The sequence below is a fragment of the Mustela erminea genome, chromosome 9 (genome assembly GCF_009829155.1).
Source record: "Mustela erminea isolate mMusErm1 chromosome 9, mMusErm1.Pri, whole genome shotgun sequence".
Classification (NCBI taxonomy): Eukaryota; Metazoa; Chordata; class Mammalia; order Carnivora; family Mustelidae; genus Mustela; species Mustela erminea.
Genome location: NC_045622.1, coordinates 6,081,177 through 6,101,200, shown reverse-complemented (window position 1 = coordinate 6,101,200; position 20,024 = coordinate 6,081,177). Strand labels below are relative to the sequence as shown.

At 37.8% G+C, this 20,024-nt stretch overlaps 1 protein-coding gene across 1 annotated transcript in view; it reads right to left on the bottom strand.

Moving 5' to 3' along the window:
* DDX10 (DEAD-box helicase 10) overlaps positions 1 to 20,024 on the bottom strand; it is a 273,486-nt gene that overhangs the window by 32,290 nt on the left and 221,172 nt on the right. The window contains exon 17 of the mRNA XM_032356967.1: positions 6,916 to 7,052. Coding sequence (XP_032212858.1) covers positions 6,916 to 7,052 — 137 coding nt within the window. The remainder of the gene's footprint in view (positions 1 to 6,915; positions 7,053 to 20,024) is intronic.

Sequence of the window (20,024 nt, the reverse complement as noted above, 5' to 3'; positions counted from 1 at the left end):
TTCATTTTGTTGTGTTGTGTTGTGTTGTGTTTTGTGGACAATGACAAAGTGGAGAAAGACCAAATGAACACAATTTAAAGAAAGTCAAGTAAAATTAACTCCTTGTCAACCACAATTCACATGAAGTTCTGATCAAAGCCCTATGAAATGTGATAATTCATTGTATTTCACAAATAAGAAGAGACGATGGAGATTTTCCCTTGAAAGCTGCGAGGCATATTAGAATCAGATAAGTCTCCTGAAGTTACAAAGAGTGAAAGGAAAGAATGGCAGGCACACAATAAAGTCAATATATCATTAAGCTGAGCTGACTTCTTTCCTCATCTGCCACCCACAACTAGATTCACCAGCGAACGGAGATTCAAGTAAATGGAACTGTAGTTAACAGTATTTTTCTTTTCACAAAACTTAGACTCTGAGGAAAAAAAAATTCCCCTTAAAAAATAAGCACCAATAATTCCAGTAAAATTCATATAAAATATGGAATGTGCATAACTGGTCCCAACCAAAAACAGTTAAAAAGAAATGAAAATGCTTTCTGGCCATTTTCCTTCCCCAGAAATTCTCCTCTGAGTCATATGTATTTCTGTTGCAGGTGGAAAGCCTTCCACATGTTACAAAGCTGACTGTTTAGTCCTAGAAGAGAAGTTGGGTAGCAAGAAGTAGTGAAAAAATGTCACAGAACAACATGAGGAGACACCACACAGAAGAACGTGGGTCACCTCCGTTACACGGGAGACAAATCTTAAAGATAACTCAAGTTCACTCAAAACCAGAAAGCTAACAGGGAACACAGCTGAAAAATAAAACAAAACCCCCAACAAATGAAAAAAACAGAACAAAAATCCTTCATCAATCTTTCGATGCAGAGCTGTGTCGCAAAAGCTGAAAAGGACAGCTCCAGATGGGAGATGTAAAGCAGTTTACTCTGTGCAGGAAAAGGCGTCAATCCATATAGAAGTTATCATGTCTGAACTATGCCAACAGTCTCAGTACAAATTATAGATGTAATGGGTCTTATGCCACCTAGAATAATCGACCAAGCGCGCCTCCCCTGGAAGGATTTTTTATAAAGCAATCTGCCATGGCCAGAAACTGGTCTGTGAAAAAAACACTGACACATTATCAGGCAGTAGAAGTCTAACCACAACCTTCTTCTCTTTTCTTTTTTTTTGTTTGAAAAAGGTTAGGATTATAAATATTAAAAACTTAATTTGACTGAATAATGACTATCTTGAACACCCAGCTGCTTCTTTTTCATCGTATTCAATACTTTGCAAATTTTCATCATTAGCAATTCACATGAAGATGGCCATAAACCAAAGATGATGAATGCTACTAGATATACAAAAATTAATCTTACATTACATGCTCAAAACCGAATCTCCCAGCTTGTGAGGAACAGCTAAAAGGAACAATTTTAGTGAAAGAAGAGTTTAATTGGAATATGGTTAAAGATACTCTTGTTTCATTTCAAAGACCGCACAATTGAGAAGGGCAACCTATCTTCTCCCTGCTCAGGCAAGACTGAAAACTTCATTCAGGTTTCATTCAGATGTCACTCCCTTCAGGAAGCTCTTCCAGAGCCACCAAGCCCAGGTTAGATTCCTCACCCAAGCTCCCTCCCTCCCTACCTTGCTCACCTCCACCTCTCCCAGGGCACAGATCACAGCAAGTATCTATCCTATTTTTCCCTAATTGCATGCTTAGCTATCTGCAACCTCTGCTAAACTAAAAACGTGAGAGCAGAAAGGTTTTTTTTTTTTTTTTTTTTTAATTTTTCATCCTCTGTACCTGCACTCACTATTACCTGGTACATGATTACTAAAAAACTCTTAGTTGAAAGAACAGACAGAAGAAATATTACAACAAGCTGGAGACTAACCAGTAAGGGGATATTTTTAATTCTTAAATAAGTAGAACATGATTTAAATAATACACAAAGTTCTCACTCCAGTTCTTGGCACCACATATAGAAAATAGCCAAATATTCTGAAAGCAGTATAAATACATTTACATAGCCTGTTGGGGAGATCAAGAATTAAAAAATCACTTAGTACAAAGACAATTCTAATACTTGAGGTCTTTCTTCCTCTGAAGGTATAAAAGTCTGTATCAAAATTCACTAGAGGCAAGAACACGATTCTGTGCCATTCCTAGCAGACCAATGAATCCCACAATGCTACCAAGTCCAGTGCAGCAAAGAGTTAGGTTCCTACCAAACTGTTCTATTTTAGTAACAACGAAGATAATGACAAATGCTAACACATCGTGTAGTAACTCTACCTATGCTAATTCCACAGTATGGAGGAACCAGAAGGGAAAGCTACAGAGTAAAACACAGCCTGGGCCAATGTGTAAGCAGGATGGAAGATGAGGAAAGAGACCACATGGTGTCAAAGCAAGCTCTCCCTTCTCTGTTTTCAAAAATAGCACACAAAAGCTCGGAGCCTCTGCCGGAGCCCAGCCATCTGCTGCTGACTAGACAGGTGACACCCTCTGTACTATGGGGGACACTACTGTTCCTCCTATCCCACTGCTCTCTTTCTGGGGATAAATGAGCTATTAATGAAAACATTCTTTAAGCCCCTTCAAAGGAACTAAAGGTCATGTTATTTTCATTGTCGCTGAGAACTCTTTTAAGCAAGAGAACTCTTCTTGTCATGCTAACTTAAAGGAGCTGAATCCCACACATCAGAATCCCAGGAATCAGTGTTAGAGACGACAATTCTGAGATTCTACAGAGGGTTAAGGATGGGTTAAATTCTACTGCACTGTGCTGAGGGAGACAGAGGTATACTCTTCAAAACCCTATCATGCTTCTCTGAGGAAGAATTATCGACCCTAGATTCAGTCCTTCTCCTACATCTGGCTCTCCTTTGCCTACTTCCTACTGACTATGTCTCTCTATGTAGAGCAACAAAAGTGTTACTCAAGCTGAATATTTCGGGTTATCACTGAGGTAAAGGACAAAGAAATACCTAGAAGAAACTTTCAAAGAAACTGGCTCAAGCTACTTTGGGACTGAGCCATTTTCTAATTGGTGTTATTTGGTCCCATAAAAGTAAACTCATATCAGAAAATGTGAAGTTAATAAGCAGAGAATAACCCACTGGGAGAGCAAAGATGACCAAGAGGCTGACACACTCACTGCTGCTGCAATTACTGAGCTGAGGTTAGAAACAACACAGCAAATAAAAACCCATGAGCATGCCAGGAGAGCTCTCGAAAGCTGACATCACAAAATCCCAGCACCTCTTCCTGTTTATGGGAGGTGAAGGAAAAAAGATGCAGCTCAACTCAGACAATACAGTAAAACTGTGCTGGTGCTGGTATTATAAACAGCAGGAACAGCAGCAATTACCACTGTCAAAATTCTAGTGTATATGGATTTACCTGTGAATACTTTTACTTATCTAAATACAATTTTGGTTTTAGTTTACATTTATCTTTATTCATTTTCACTGAGGTCATTTTAACAGAGAAGGGGAAAGGGAGAAAAATGGAGGTAGAGTATATACAGACATTTCACACTTCGGCTACACCTTGTAACTACCCGACACTCTGCCTTAATTTGGGAATGGCAAATAGGTTTTACCTTGAGTAGGAATCCCAACTGATTGATACAGGCTGTACTGAGAAGGTCCACTTGGGCTAAATGCAAAGGAATATACACAAAGTGTATACTGGACAAGTATAATATGGACCTGCCATCCTGGTTCTACTCCATGGGAGATTTTGCTCCTTAAGGGATATGTGGCAATGTCTGAGATAATTCTGGTTGTCCCAACTAGGGAAGCACTGGTGGCAGAGGCCAGGGATAGTGTTCAACAGTCTACAATCACTCCCAATCCACCAAAACTAAGAATTATCTATATAGGAGGTTAGTAATGTTGAAGTTGGGAAACTATAATCTAGTCACATCTATCCTATAGTTAGTTCATGGATCAAGTCTTTACCCAAATGGCATAAAACTAGTCTTGGACTATGTTCCTGAGCCACCCTTCCTAATGCTAGAGTAATTCTATATAACTTCATTGGAGTATTAGAAACATGGAATCAATTTGATTTATGCACATTATCATGATAGGTCCCTAACTTGGTACTGTGATCACACATTATTTTATCCCCTGAAGCCTTGGTTTCTTTATCTACAAGAAGAGAGGGTACACTAGATAATCACTGACATCACAAACAAAAACAAAACTGCTAGGAAGTCCTTACATGTGCCAAAGGGAATAAGCCCTGGTTGGTAATTTCCCCAACATAAGATGATCTCTCTTCAGTATAGGACAAGTTTACCAATTCCTTTTCATTTCTGTTAATACAGTTTAATAGCTGTGCCTGAAATTAAAACCATTTAAATTTTCATGTAATGTTTAATTATTTTCCATCTGAACATTTAAGTTAAGATGCCTTGGCATCTTAAGGTATTCTGGTCTTCTTGTCCCTCACCATTACACTATCTGAAGTTAGCTTCTCCAGTTCTCCAACCATCTATTCTATTCTCTTATATCATTTAAACTATTAGGACCAATTATATAGGTGCTGATGGTTAGACTTTTCTTTTTTTGCTCTACAATTCTCCTTCATCAATCAATTAATCAATTCAAATATTTCAGGACCTTCTCTGTGCCTATGATAATAACAGTGGACAAAGAAGTAGAGGCAGGAGCTACAGCTGTTGACACAAAACACAGTTTCAAGCTTGGAAGCATTTACAGGCCAGTTAAGAGGGTGGAGCACAGGAAGCTACTAGAGAACAAGTTATATTAACGAGGTGGTAGCAAAGAAATGTCACTATGAGGGTAAGAAATGCCAGAAGAATGAAATGACATGTCTGCTGCACACAGATTAAGGATGACCTAGAAGCTATCATAGGAATTGTTAGGGAAAAAAAATCATTATGAATCAGATGCAGAAGGAATGCTGGCATGTAGCAATGACTTCAAAGGTAGGTTCTATGTTTTAAACATATGTTAGATGGATAGGAAAATATCACTGAATAATAAACAGGGAGAGCCCATGAATGTTCTCTCCAGAGACTAAAATTATACAGAAACATTTGGAGGTGTTAAAAAAGCCATAATAGGCCTCAAATGGAGTCACTTGTGCCAAGCCCCACATCAATAAACCAGGACTTAATACCTAGCCTAGTTGTGGGTTCAGCCCCTCCCACGAAAGTGACCCAGAACCAGTTAATTTGGAATCACTAGTGAGGTCATCTGCCCAAGAGACCCCTTCCATCCCCTGTAGGAAGGTGACCTTGCCTTAAACAAGCCTCTCTTTGATAAACAAAACCAACCAAACAAACAAATCCTTTTCCTGCTCCTCCCTACCTATAAAAGTCTTTCATTTTGTGCCGGAGCTACACAGAGTGCCTTTGTATATGCTAAATACATATGTATATGCTATGTGTATATACATATGTATATATATGTGTGTATATGTGTATATACATATGTATATGCTATGTATATGTAAATACATATGTATATGCTAAATGGGATATTGCCTGATTTCCTGAATTGTTGAATAAATCCATTAGAATCTAAGTTTTACTCAATTGAATTTTGTCTTTTAAAAGAAGTTAATGATATAAAGTCATATGTGTTGAGTGAGACCACATCTATCAGAATGGAGATCCCATAAACCAACTGTGAAAAAGGGACATTTATTTTAATATATGGGGAAGCACCCACTTAACCACTTAACGAACTGCTAGTTCTCCAATGTCTCAACATGGGCACCAAGGAACTTTCTGAAGCAAAGTGTGAATATTTCCCCTTAAAGATCAATTTTTCAAGATTAGGACTACAGCCCCGAACCTAAATTATTTAACCCTATGGCACCTATTTATATATTTTTCTAAGTCATAATCAAATTATTTTCACCTGTGGTACCCCTTTGGTAGTAAAGCTAGTATGTTCACTACCTGGTCTGCTTTATGTCCACTAGAAATACTAGAAAACCATTAGGTCCACTACCTAGCGGTCCAATAGCAAATGTCTCAAGTTTTTGGCATCAGTTGGGAAGACAGCATTTTAGATGTCATTTCAGTATTGTAAAATAATTATATGTTTATATGAACATAAGAGTAACTCTGAAATGATTCCCCCTTTAGCTTTACTCTTTAGGGGATAACTTTTTTGAGATTTTTTTATAATGTTCTTACTTAAAACCAGATTATAGCTCTTTGTGGCCTCTCTCTCCAACTCCCAAATCCCTGAGCTAATAGTCAGGGTTCCAACGAGCACTCTATGCTTCAGTCAAATGAACTTCGGCTGTCATCAGTACCTCCATTCTGCCTGAAGAGTCTCACTGGTTTAGAATGTCCACAAAGTTCAGTGCCATCAACTCTTAAACCAGCACAATCACAACATAATCTAATACACAGTACTTTGAAAACAAATGCTGAGCAAATCACACTATTTTTCAATTCAGTGCATTTCATCTGTTTTTGGCATGGTTGCAAATAAGTTCACATTACAAATAAATGGATTTTAAATTTTGAGAATTTATCAAGGACTGTTTATGTTTAAGTTTTTCATTATTTTATGTATTTGTTATTTAATTTTATATAAAAATGTGAAAGTGTAACTGCCCTTTTTTAAAATTCAGAGAGAATTTTTAACAACACTCTCAATAGAGTCCTTCGACAGTGAATTGAAATAAAAGTCTGCCTCTGTTTGCATCAAGTATACTCTCCTAATACTTAAGCATAAAGGATTCAGGAGATAGAACAGAGAAGAGAAAAAACAACTCTTACTTAACTCTTACAAGTAACAGTGATCATAGAAACAATAAGAGAGCCCCTCAAATGATGAGAAAAGCACAAAACATTTGTCTCTATACAACCTCTGCATTCAGAGGAAAAGATACATATATTTAATCCTACTAAAAGTAAAAACATACCTAATTTTATTTTCCAGGTCTTCAGTATCTGATTCTTCAGAGCTTCTGTACTTATCTGGATCTGGAAGTGTGCTCGGATCAAATCCATCATCATCATCATCACTCCAATCCAGAAAGGCTTCCTCTTCATCTCTGACCTAAGAAAACACAAGGGGAGTTGTGGTTTAAAAAAAATGGCTGATGAATAGTCTTATTTCAGGAATCAAATAAACACTTCTCTAATTGATAGCCTCAAACTGGAAGCCTTCTATTCTGGTGAAAGCCATTATTGACTTTCAGAACTACTATCATTTGCCAAGAGAAAGGAAATCCGTGTCATTTCAAAAATAAAATGAAAATATGATTCAGAAAGTAAATCACCATTAAGTCCTTAAACACAACATGGGAAAAATGGTCAGTTTTACTACTTCCACATAACTCAACTGTCAAAGAAATAAAGTATAAAAGTTTTTTTGTGCTCCTATCCATATACATTTGAATTTCGAAACTCCCCAGAATATTACATGAAGATATAAAAGGCCAGATAGTAGGGTAGAGAAACTCTCACTTTATGATCACAGTAATCTAAGTGTTAAAATTAATAATCAGATCAATACAAGTTCATTAATAGTAAGGAGTGTTCTAAATTCAAGTGTAAGTATGAAGTCACTAAAACAATGGAAAAGGAGAGGAATACCAAGAGATAGATGAAGCAGTAACACATGGAATTATCCCCATTTGGGGATAATTCCGTTTTATGCAAGTGGGAACGTAGGTGGGCTCTTTTTTTTTTTTTTTTTTTTTGCTTTTATTTTATAGTGGTTTATTTTTGTCAAAGAACAAAGCAATGTAATGTTAAAATATACTTACTACACATTTATGTAATGACCATCCCTTATAGAAAAATTTTTTTTTTTTGGCACATTGTGCTTCTTATCTACTAGGTTACAAAACTAAACAATTATCACCACATGCATTAAACAGATTATAAGTAGGACTTAAAAAAAAATTCTGGATGAATTTCTCTCAGTTACCATCTTTATAATTCTTCTTCACACCATATGAGACAAACGTCAATGATCCTGTTTTCAAATGTTTAATATTCTTTCCCAGGAAGTGAATAACAACTCAGAATAGCATAGCAAGTGACTGTGCAAGGCCATGATAGAGGGCCTCTAACACTTTCTGAACAGCTCTCCCTGGATAACATCTAAACATAACAAAAGGATGAAGAGGAAAAAGAAAAGAAGGATTAGTCATCACTGCAAAAGGCCCCTCTTGCTTTCCTGGTAAAGCTCCCAGCTGAAAATAATAGGCCTGAAAAAACTGTAGCAAAGGTGGGGGTGGGGGGACTTGCCATCAAATGGAGTAAGCAAAGGCCTGCACAGCATACTATATGGTCCACTTGAAAATACTCAAAGATATCAACAAAATAGAGTGTCATCATATACTCAAAAGCACTAATCTCCTGGGCTACAAGGTATTTCCAATTTTCCAGTCTGATGCTCTCAAAGGAATCTGAAGACAGAGCAGAATCAAAACAGTTCTCAAGTTTTTGGTCTCAGGGTACCTTTATACTTAAAATGTATGAAGGACTCCAAAGTCCTGTGAATGTAGATTATATCTACTGATAATTTACTGTATTAGAAATTAAGACTAAGATTTTTAAAAATTGACTTTAAAGTAACAACAAAATTCACTACATTTTAACATAAATGTCATATTTTATGAAAAAGTCATAATTTCCGGGGCGCCTGGGTGGCTCAGTGGGTTAAGCCGCTGCCTTCGGCTCAGGTCATGATCTCAGGGTCCTGGGATCGAGTCCCGCATCGGGCTCTCTGCTCAGCAGGGAGCCTGCTTCCCTTCCTCTCTCTCTGCCTTCCTCTCTCTCTGCCTACCTCTCCATCTGCTTGTGATTTCTCTCTGTCAAATAAATAAATAAAATCTTAAAAAAAAAAAAAGTCATAATTTCCCAAAATAAAAGAACATTGTTTTAGATTTTTGCAAGTTTCTTTAATAAGTATTTTCCCTTTCTTTCTTCTTTTTCTTTCTCTCTCTTTCTTCCCCTTCCTTCCTTCCTTCCTTCCTCTCTCTCCCTCTCTCTTTCTAGAGGGAGAGAACATGTGCATGTGAGCTGAGGGAGAGAGGCAGGCAAGAGAACAGGGAGAGGGAGAGAGAGAGTCTCAAGCAGGCTGCACACACAGCATGGAGCCTGACACAGAGCTTGATCTCATGACCCCAAGAACATGACCTGAGCCCAAAACAAGAGTCCGATGCTTAACCAACTGAGCCACGCAGGTGCCCCTTTCATAACTAGTTTAAAAGGAGACAACGGAATGCCCAAATATTCCTCTGCATTCACAATGTGCTGTTCTGGGTGAAGTATATGAAGAAAATCTAGTCTCTCTGAGATAGATAGTTAGGAAAGGGAGGAGTAGTTTAATAGCCTTTTCCGATAACTGCAGTTACGACTTTCCTTTGATAATACAACAAACCCTGATGAGTAGTTTCAGAACAAGTAGTTGCAATATAAAATCTGAAGCCATTCCGTACTGTTAAATTAAAATCCAATGGTCTACTTTTCACTTTGAATATATCTTTAACCAGTAAGTGATGGTGTAATATCACGCATCTGCTATTTGGAAAACACTCCTTCACTTAATTTATGCAGATCTTCCTGATGTGAATCTTCAAGTGCTGACACATCTCATTTTACAATATTTTTTAAAATCACATTTATTAATATCACCATCAATATCATAAGAAGTATCTTTCAAAGTACGGGGAAGCTACTGGTGGATACAAGTTCTCCAAAATTCTAATTTTTTTCTCAGAAAGTAAAATTTTATGATTAACAACAAATATTTTCAGTTTTTCCCTTGAAATGTAAGCAACAAGCAACAATTTTCCTCTAGTGGTTTTCAAACATTTCTCTTTATTATAGAGGAGTTTTACTAGAATACATCTGGGAATGGTTTTGTGTTCCTCTTTCTTGTGGTTCTGCAACCTTCTCACATCTATCATTTCATGTTTTTCACTACATTTGGGGAGTTGGGGCCATTATTTCTTCAAACATTTGCATGCCTCTTTCTCATCTCTCCTTCCACGACTACCAGGACATACATATTGGCCTACTTCACAGTTCCCTGACGTTTTGTTCTTTTTCTTTTTCCAGTCTTTTTTCTTCCTGGTTTTTGGACAGGGTCACTTTTACTGGGCCTCCAGGTTTGCTATTCCTTTCTTCTGCTATTTCCAAACTACTTTTGAGCCCATTTGGTATGTTTGGGCACTTTTTTTTTTAAACAGTAATTGTGTGTTTCAGCACAATTGTGTGTTTCAGGACTACCCAGCTTTTTTTGTTTTTAATAGTGTTTCCATAGCTCCGCTGAGATTATCTCTGTACTTATTCATTCATACCATATTTTCCTTTAATTCTCTGAACATACTTTCCTTTAATTCTTTGAACATATTTAAAATAGCTGCTTTGAAGTCTGCCAAATTCAAATCTGGCCCAATAGTCTCTCTGACTGCCTTTCTCTTGGGTATGGATCACATTTTACTGCCTAATTGCATTTCTAATATTTTTGTAGAAAAATAGACATGCAGATATAGAAAATGAATTCTGTCATGTTTTTCTGAGGACTACTGGATATGTATTCTATTAGGCAGTTATCTTGCTTGGATTCAAACCACAAACTCTCTCTAACCCATGGTGCTCAGCTCTTATAGCTCTGTTTTGTCCTTGTGGCTGCCAAATGCTGCTTTTTTAGTCTGACTTCCTACAGGTCTCCCCTGAGCCTATAACATGTGACACTCAGCCAAGGATTTAAGCAAAATTAAGCTCACCTTCTCTATAGTTTTCTTGCTTGTGGGAACTGCTCTAATTTCTACCTGTTTTATTGGGTTTGAGATCTATGTTCTGACACTGCGAGTAGAATATTTCATTTAACTGCATTTTAACATCTAGTACCATTTAATATGCTCTTTTAGCATTTATTATAAAGCAAGCAGACTTCATAAAAGTCCTATAATAGAAGAAATAAATTACATAGTGAGACTCAGTATAAATATCTCACTCAGTATTCCTGTGTACATATTTGACTATTTGAAGGAAAATACTAATTCAGACTGATGAAAATTTAGCTAGATAAGATATTATTTGGATTTCTGTTACTCTAACTCTCTTCCAATTAACAACATTCAGGTTTTGTTATTTCCTAACTTATAAGATGATCACCATATTGTTTGTACTGCATTACATACCTTAATGCATGACAATGGCAAATGAATTTAAGTTAGCATTCATTCCTTTCAGAAACAACTTCAACCTACTAGAAGTGTAGGGATGATGGGAAAAAGTCACTTTTATGTTGATCTTTCTTGTCCTTTGGTTCATTCTTCACATGGTCAGAAATAAAAGTATAAAATATATCTATATTATGAAAAATACAATGTGGCTCTTCGATAGTTTTAATTTATTAAAATAAAAACACTATCATTTATAACAAATACAAAGCATACATAAAGGTCACTAATTGTCATAATGAAAATATAAAACACCACACTCACTTTTATCCCCTTTTGGGATTATCTCCATGAGAACATAAATACTGATATACCTCCCACTTCCCAACTGTGACATCTCAGTGTGTTAGGACACCATGGCTAGAAACTGATAGCAAAGGAACGACTCAATATATAAGCATTTTAGCAGGAAAGTAACTAAATTTCTACCTTGGAGAGGACATACCTGACAGCAATGGAAAGGGTGGTTGAAGGGGATAAGATTTGAAGGTAGGATATGTTTAAAAACCATAATCATCCAGCTGAAAAGAGGGATTCAGTGAAGGAAGCGGCCACAGAAATGGAGGTGGGGACTGTCTAAGAGATGTTTTATTTATTTATTTTTTTGACATGGAGATAGAGGGAGATCACAAGTAGGCAGAGGGGCAGGCAGAGAGAGGGGGGAAGCAGGCTCCCCACTGAGCAGAGAGCCCAATGCCGGACTCGATCCCAGGACCCTGAGATCATGACCCAAGCCGAAGGCAGAGGCTCAACCCACTGAGCCACCCAAGCGCCCCATGTCTGAGAGATATTAAGGAGGGAAAACCAACCAGATTCCGTGAACTACATGGGTACATAATATATTGCAGAAAATCAATATGCACAGAACCATAACTGCACATCAAATACAGTCCAAGAAAGCCGCTTGGTAAATACTGCAAAGATGCCTTACAAAAACACCTTTCTTCAACACATGTCTATTAAGAAGCTATTATATATGCCAAAAACAGACTCATAGATTAATGGAACAGAACAGAGATCCCAGAAATAGAACCTCAACTCCATGGTCAACTGATCTTTGACAAAGCAGGAAGGAATGTCCAGTGGAAAAAAGACAGCCTCTTCAACAAATGGTGTTGGGAAAACTAGATAGCCACATGCAGAAAAATGAAATTGGACCATTTCCTTACACCACACACAAAAATAGACTGAAAATGGATGAAGGACCTCAATGTGAGAAAGGAATCCATCAAAATCCTTGAGGAGAACACAGGCAGCAACCTCTTCGACCTCACCCGCAGCAACTTCTTCCTAGGAACATCGCCAAAGGCAAGGGAAGCAAGGGCAAAATGAACTATTGGGATTTCATCAAGATCAAAAGCTTTTGCACAGCAAAGGAAACAGTTAACAAAACCAAAAGACAACTGACAGAATGGGAGAAAATATTTGCAAACAACATATCAGATAAAGGGCTAGTACCCAAAATCTATTAAGGGCTCAGCAAACTCAACACCTAAAGAACAAATAATCCAATCCAGAAATGGGCAGAAGACATGAACAGATATTTCTGCAAAGACATCCAGATGGCCAACAGATGCATGAAAAATGCTCCACATCACTTGGCATCAGGGAAATACAATTCAAAACCACAATGAGATACCACCTCACACCAGTCAGAATGGCTAAAATTAACAAGTCAGATAATTACAGATGCTGGCGAGGAAGTGGAGTAAGGGGAACCCTCCTACACTGTTGGTGGGAATGCAAGCTGGTGCAACCACTCTGGAAAACAGCATGGAGATTCCTCAAAAAGCTGAAAACAGAGCTACCCTATGACCCAGCAATCGCACTACTGGGTATTTACCCTAAAGATACAAACGTAATGATCCAAAGGGAGACGTGTACCCGAATGTTTATAGCAGCAATGTCCACAATAGCCAAACTATGGAAAGAACCTAGATGCCCACCAACAGATGAATGGATAAAGAAGATGTGGTAAATATATATACAACGGAATACTATGCAGCCATCAAAAGAAATGAAATCTAGCCATTCTGCGACGAGATGGATGAAACTAGGAGGTATTATGCTTAGCGAAATAAGTCAATTGGAGAAAGACAACTATCATATGATCTCCCTGATATGAGGAAGTGGAGATGCAATGTGGGGGGGTTGGAGGGTAGGAAAAGAATAAATGAAACAAGATGGTATCGGGAGGGACACAAACCATAAGAGACTCTTAACCTCACAAATCAAACTGAGGGTTGCTGGGGGTCGGGAGAGGGTGGTGGGATTTTGGACATTGGGGAGGGTATGTGCTATGGTGAGTGCTATGAAATGTGTAAACCTGGCGATTCACAGACCTGTACCCCTGGGGATAAAAATACATTATATGTGTATAAAAAAATTAAAAAATTAAAAAAAAAAAGAAGCTATTATATGTGCCAGATACAAGACTAGGTTCCGGGGATGCCTAGTAATGAGACAAAGTCCCTACCCTAACAAGAAAATGAGTTCTCCTAGGATATTACCCATGGAGAAGCATAGCATGAAAGCCAGGCTCTATTTCTGGGGAAGAGCCAGTCAAGAGGGAACTGGCTCCACCGGTCCTGCCGGCTACCTTATAGAATGCAGCCTTCCACTCACAGCTCCTCTGACATGGAGCTAACTGATTGCAGATCCTGACGGTCAACATGCTTCTCTTCAGGTACTTCCCGGCTGGAAGCTGCAACCACTCCTGCCTCACTGACTGATCACTCGCCCACCTCTTCCCCCAACCTCAGCTCCAAACAAGAACCTATAGGTGCGACAGTGTCACACCTATACTACTCTCTTCTCTCTTTACAGCCCCAAGAAAGAAGGTCTCACATACAGAAATCAGGGTCACCTCTATGAACTGGCAGTTCCTGAGATAGAGTTTCAGAACCTCGGAAGAAAATATTTCACCTAAAATAAGAATGGCTTTTCCTAAAATAGTTACTTGGAAGACTCAATTATAAGTAGGACAGAAGAAAATACCTGAAAAAGAAATGTAACGCAACTAGCTTTTATTTTGTTTTCGGTTTTGATGATGGCAAGAAACACAGATATGAAGTGTCACCCTCCAACAATAAATTCAAAAAGGGCTCTGACACACTTTATCTTACTTGATTTTCAAGCCCTATGAAGTAAGAAGATAATTACTGCTCTTGTTCTCAAAATGAAAAACTGCGATTCAGAGGACTAAATAACTTAACCAAGGTCACACAAACCTGGACGTATGCTAGGCCTTCTCCTGGATCACCCTGAATCTCAACTCTCACCGTAAAAATCTCTGGATTTGCTGCTTGTACAATTCCTTCTTCAGAATCAAGCATATTCTATGAGCTTCATAAAACACAGAGTGCTGCTTTCTGTGTACCCTGCATGAATCCACCTCCACTCTGACTGGCCTGGTCTCCCAAACACGTCTCTGGTGTCTCTTGCCTGCAGCCCCACACCAGCCTACTCACCAGACTCTGTAGCCATTCTTCCCCTCCTTCTAATCACATCAACTGTCTATGTTGGAACTAGAATGTTGTTGTTTCATTAAGGTTGAAGTCTGATCGTGTTTTCACCTGCTTACAACCTTTTAAGACACACTTTCATTCAAGTCCTAGAACAAGACAAGCCCCCTCCCATCTCAACAACCTCACGCCAGGTATTTTTTTTACTAGAATCCTCTTCCACTTACTCTCGTCTGAGGTGCAGTGTTTTCTGATACCAAATGTGGTGTCTTTTCAACACCAATTTTCCAATGCCAAATGAGTGTACCAGCAATTCAATTCCGACACTATACAGAGTCAGCAAAGACCCCACAGGTAAAGGGCTCAGTCCCACGAGACAGCTGCAAGTGGGGTCCCCAAATGACATGCACTTCTTCCTAGCCAACTACAAATTTAAGGATTCTCACAACCTCCTCCTCAGGTTTGATAATTCTTAAGAATGATTCAGAACTCAGTACAGTGCCCTGCTATGACTGCCAGCTTATCTATTATAGAAGTGACAACTCAGGAACAACCAGATGGAAGAGATGCACAGAACAAGGTATGGATTGGGGAAAGGGGCAGAGCTTGCAGGCCCTCTCCAGGTGTGCCACCTTCCTAGCACCGTGACATATTCACCAACCTGGGTGTTCTCAGAATCTTACTGTTCAAGAGTTCTTGTAACTCCATTTCCAGACCTAACTTCCTCTCAAGAGAGAGGAAGTAGGGCTAGTTCCCATCCTTTAATCCTGTGTTCAGCCTCTCTAGTGACCAGGCCCCCTTTTGATGCCCTGAGTCACCTCATTTGCACAAACTCAAGTACGCCGGACAGGGGATTCTTATGAGTAATACAGCACTATCACTCAGGAAATTCCAAAGATTTTAGAAGTTCAGTGTTGGGAACCAGGAATAAAGATCAATTATATTTTTTATTATATAACACCTCATTAATTCCAAGTCATCTGGTCTTAGATTAAGCATTTCTAAACATCACTTCCTGTCTATGTTGTAGATTTGTTTCGGTGCTATACCTTGAGTGAATTCCCTATTTAATGTCTGTATTCCTTCCTAAGCAGTAGGTCCCATGGGAGTAAAGGCCATATCCCGCTACTGCTGTTGGAATAAATGTCCAGGCCCAAGATGGAGGCACTCCTACCTTGGGAGCCATGGGAGCAAATCAAAACTTTTGGGTCCCTGTAAATGCTCTGCTTGACCAGAGATGCACTATATCGAGTCAACTAACCCCAAGCATCAAGCCAACTCTGGGCTTTCTCACCCAGAACAAGACTATGTGGCCCCAATCAATTAGATACTATTTTCCCTCTTCCTTGTTCTTTATTCATTATCCTATCAATGCTTCCTGCCATAAGTCCCATTTTGTAGTTCACCAATAGCAGACTTTCCACTTCGCAAAATGTTAAAGCTTGTATCACCTAAATTGTCTTCTTTGAATATTTTTTTAAATTGCTCACTACTGTAATCAAAAAGCATAGAACAGGTTCTCAAATATTTGATAAGTAAAAAGATATTTAATGTGAAAATACTCAAGTAGAATATGATTTTATTATTATTAATGAGTGTATAAATACTTATAACTGATAAAGGTTTAACACTGGTTAAGTTAGAAATCTCATCAATTTAGATCTGATCATAGGATTTTTATAATAATTGTCAACCATTTACATCTCAGATTCCTCAGGTACAAAACAAAAATATTTTATAATATTTAGGCATAAGGAAGCTGATGAGAAGCTTAATTAATTGCAGATGCTTGGAAAATATGCAACCAGCTTCTTAATAGGAAAGAAATGAGTGGTCAGTAAAGAAAAATGAATGTGTGATAATGCCTATAAAATAATAATAAATTGTTTTTAAAATTCCCTCTAGGAGATTATGTAAGAGAACTTCAGGTAAGAGTCAATATACACACCAAGGGCTTATCCATACACAGAGAATCTAGTTACGGACTCAGGTACGAGTAAGACCTTGACCCTTACATTGATTCAAAAAATACGGGAACCTCAAGCACTTCCCTCAGCTCAAATTAATCATTTTCTTAGAGCTCAGTATATGTAGCCCATCATGGGAAGGCAAAAATAAATGAGTTAGGATCTTAGTTTTGAGAACTTTAAAATTTTAGAATAGAATACCGCTTAAACTTCCTTCAGCAGACAGGTAGCAGAGAGAGCCAGACAGTACATCTAAATACATTTCTATATATGCTGTATTTCCTTTACTTCTTTTTCTTTCTGAGGGCATGCACAACTACAGCCAAAGCAAAATTAAAGTAAAATCCTAATGCTAAAAGTGAGAGAGTACAAAATGGCCCAATAAGAAATGTAACACACTCAAAGCTTGATAAAAAGAAAACACAAAGTGACATAACTCTAGAACATCTCTGAGAAGTGGAGAGGAGGGCTGACAAGAGAGGGAAAGAAAACAGATTATTTCCTTGAACTACACACAAAAAACCATAGCATATTTTATTAGGCCAAAGACCTTGAATGTCTATAAAGTAACAGGGACTAAGATTTTATTTCAATCACTTCACTAAGGGGTGGAAATGGAAGTAATACTACATGCCGTGGATGGAGAGACACACATGCTCGCAGCTTGTGATCATCAGTGAGGAAATCAACTCCAAGTCTAAATTACCTGGACTGCCTTCTTATATACTACATGGCATTCCACAAAAATAAATAAGATACGCCCTAAGAATTGTCTTCAGATTTGAGTTATGTAATTCCAGATAGGATTTTTTAAAAAGACTTCCCATAATGCATGAATTAAAAGCAGAATGCCAACTCTGACACCCCAAAATTTATTAAGGGAAAATCCCAAAATTCATAATGAACTATTTCTGATCCTGAAAAAGAATGTAAAGATGGTGAAAAAAATGTTTAGAGAAAAATGAGGTATTCAAAATATTTCTTGTTCTCACTAGAAAAACTTCAAAACAACTAAGAAAGCACTGAGATGATACTTCAGAGTTTTGAAACTTAAAATAAAAATTCTAATTGCTGAAGACAGCCAACCATCTTCAGTAATTAGAGATGGATTCATTTTTCTGAGATTTACCCAAGCTACACATTCCAGGTACGAAGTTCCTGAGTGAAAAAAAATCACTGAAATGGGTTTTCTCAATTATAAGCACAAAAGGGTTAATGATATTAAAAGCTGAAAGTCAGCATCTACTAGGGTCCATGTGCAGAATAGTAAACACAGGAGCAGCTGACAGAGAGATCACTGCTCCTGACCATAACGCCAAATTTTAATTGCCTGACTCCTCCACTTTTTAATAAGGATGTTGTCATACTCATTAAAATACTTTAGAATATTTTCAGTTTCTGGCTCTTAGAAATTTATTCCATAATAGCGATGTTGGGCTTTGGCCTAATGCTGATTTTTATACTCAGTTGCTTGGTATCTGGCCAAAGGGTGTCTTTTCTGCACTTCCAATATATATACTGGCTGAATTGCACTTGAAATCCGGAACTCTGGTCAAGGGTTCTGGACTGAACAGTTATGGGGCTCTTGTTCAGAAATCTGTCCTTCCTAACTTCTGGCACTTGCCTAACAGGCATAGTGACTCAGAGGAAGGCAACACATTTCAGCCCTGGCCATCTCATCATAGAGGAAACTGAGGGAACCAACACAACACAGGATGTTGGGAAATGATAAAAGCATTATCCAGGGGAACGAGGAGGAGAAGGCTACCTGTTTAGAGAATTTCTTTCTTAAATCTAGTCAAGCTTACCCAAATCCCATCCAGTACCCTCTTTATTTTTCCCAAGCGTTCCAAAACAATAGAAATATCTGATTGAAAGGCTATGAGGAGGTGATATAAATAATACATGAAGTGAACACAGTTAAGAATGGCAGGCGAAAGGCTGGAACATGAATATTCAAAGCCTCAAAGAGCAAGTCCCAAACTTGGAAGGATCTTCAGAATTTGGAATAGTCACTCAACAACTGTGTACTCGCACACTTGCTGTTTGTTGAGCATTGCTATAGAAGAAGAATGTAATCTGAAACACGGCATGACAGAAGAGACTATGATTCAGCATTTTAACCTTAATAAGACTTTCAACAAAATGAAATTCCTCCTAAAACTACCTTACACAAAATTCATTATTCTTCCTAAATTGCTTACTGACTCGCTTACTTAATATATGACTATCTCACAAAGCTCTGAAAGATACTGAGAATGCAACAATTTCATAATACCCTATTAAATAATGGTGCTTCCTATTATTGATCATCTTTATTTCTCATCCTCTTCTTTCCAGAGGAAAGTTACATCAAATAGGATATTAAACAAAGTACAAATTCCAGTTTGCCATTCTTGTCACAATAATGAACACTTTAATCTACAATGAGTCACAAGACCCCGATTTGATTGTCCTACTGGCAGCTGGCAGTGTGTCCTTGGGCAATTTACTAACTCTGGGAGCTTGCTTCCTCATCTGTATAATCTAAACACTGTCATCTACCATTCAATGTTGCTCTGAGGATCAAATGAGAAAGTAAGAGAAGTCGTCTGCGATAATGTTTACCATCATTAATAGCAGAACTGTACAAATAACAAAAAGACATTCCAGCAGTTTGATGGTCTCATCCTTTTGAGGTATCCCTCTGCTTTCTCCAAACATTAATTTTAACATGGACAATAATATGCAATAGATTTAAATCTCCTTAGGAAGCAGTGTATTCATAATAAAAAAAAACATAAAATTATACACAAAAGAGAAGAGAACTGAAACTATCAATGTCAGAATGTTAGCAAAGGTAGCTCAAGAATAAATAAAAGTACTACTTTGTAAACCAAGTAGTAAACAGTTTGATGAATGGAACATTATCCAACAATGACAAGGACTGATACAGGGGTGAATTTCAAATGCACCTTGCCAAGCAAAAGAGAATGGACCCCAAAGGCTATATACTGAGAGATTCAATTTATATTAAAATCTGGGGGGAAAAAAACAACAGAAAACAGATCAATGGTTGCCAGATGTTTGGGAGAAGGTGGCAAGAAAGAATTTCTTGGGATTATGATGCACCTATATTGCTTAACTTTGATGGTTGCAGAAGCACGCCTCCATGTATTTGTCAAAATCCGTAAGTGAATACCACAAATAGTGAATTTTACATGTAAGCTAATAAGAGCCCCCAAATAATATTTTAATGATCTTTAAAGATGTTCACAATGAATCAGTAAATTATGAAGACCATACTAATAAAAAAATATGTATAGAGGAAACTTTGGGTGGTAGGCATGGATTACAGAATTTTTCCTTTTACTACCAATCAAGAAGGGTCTTACAATAAGTAAGTAATATTTTT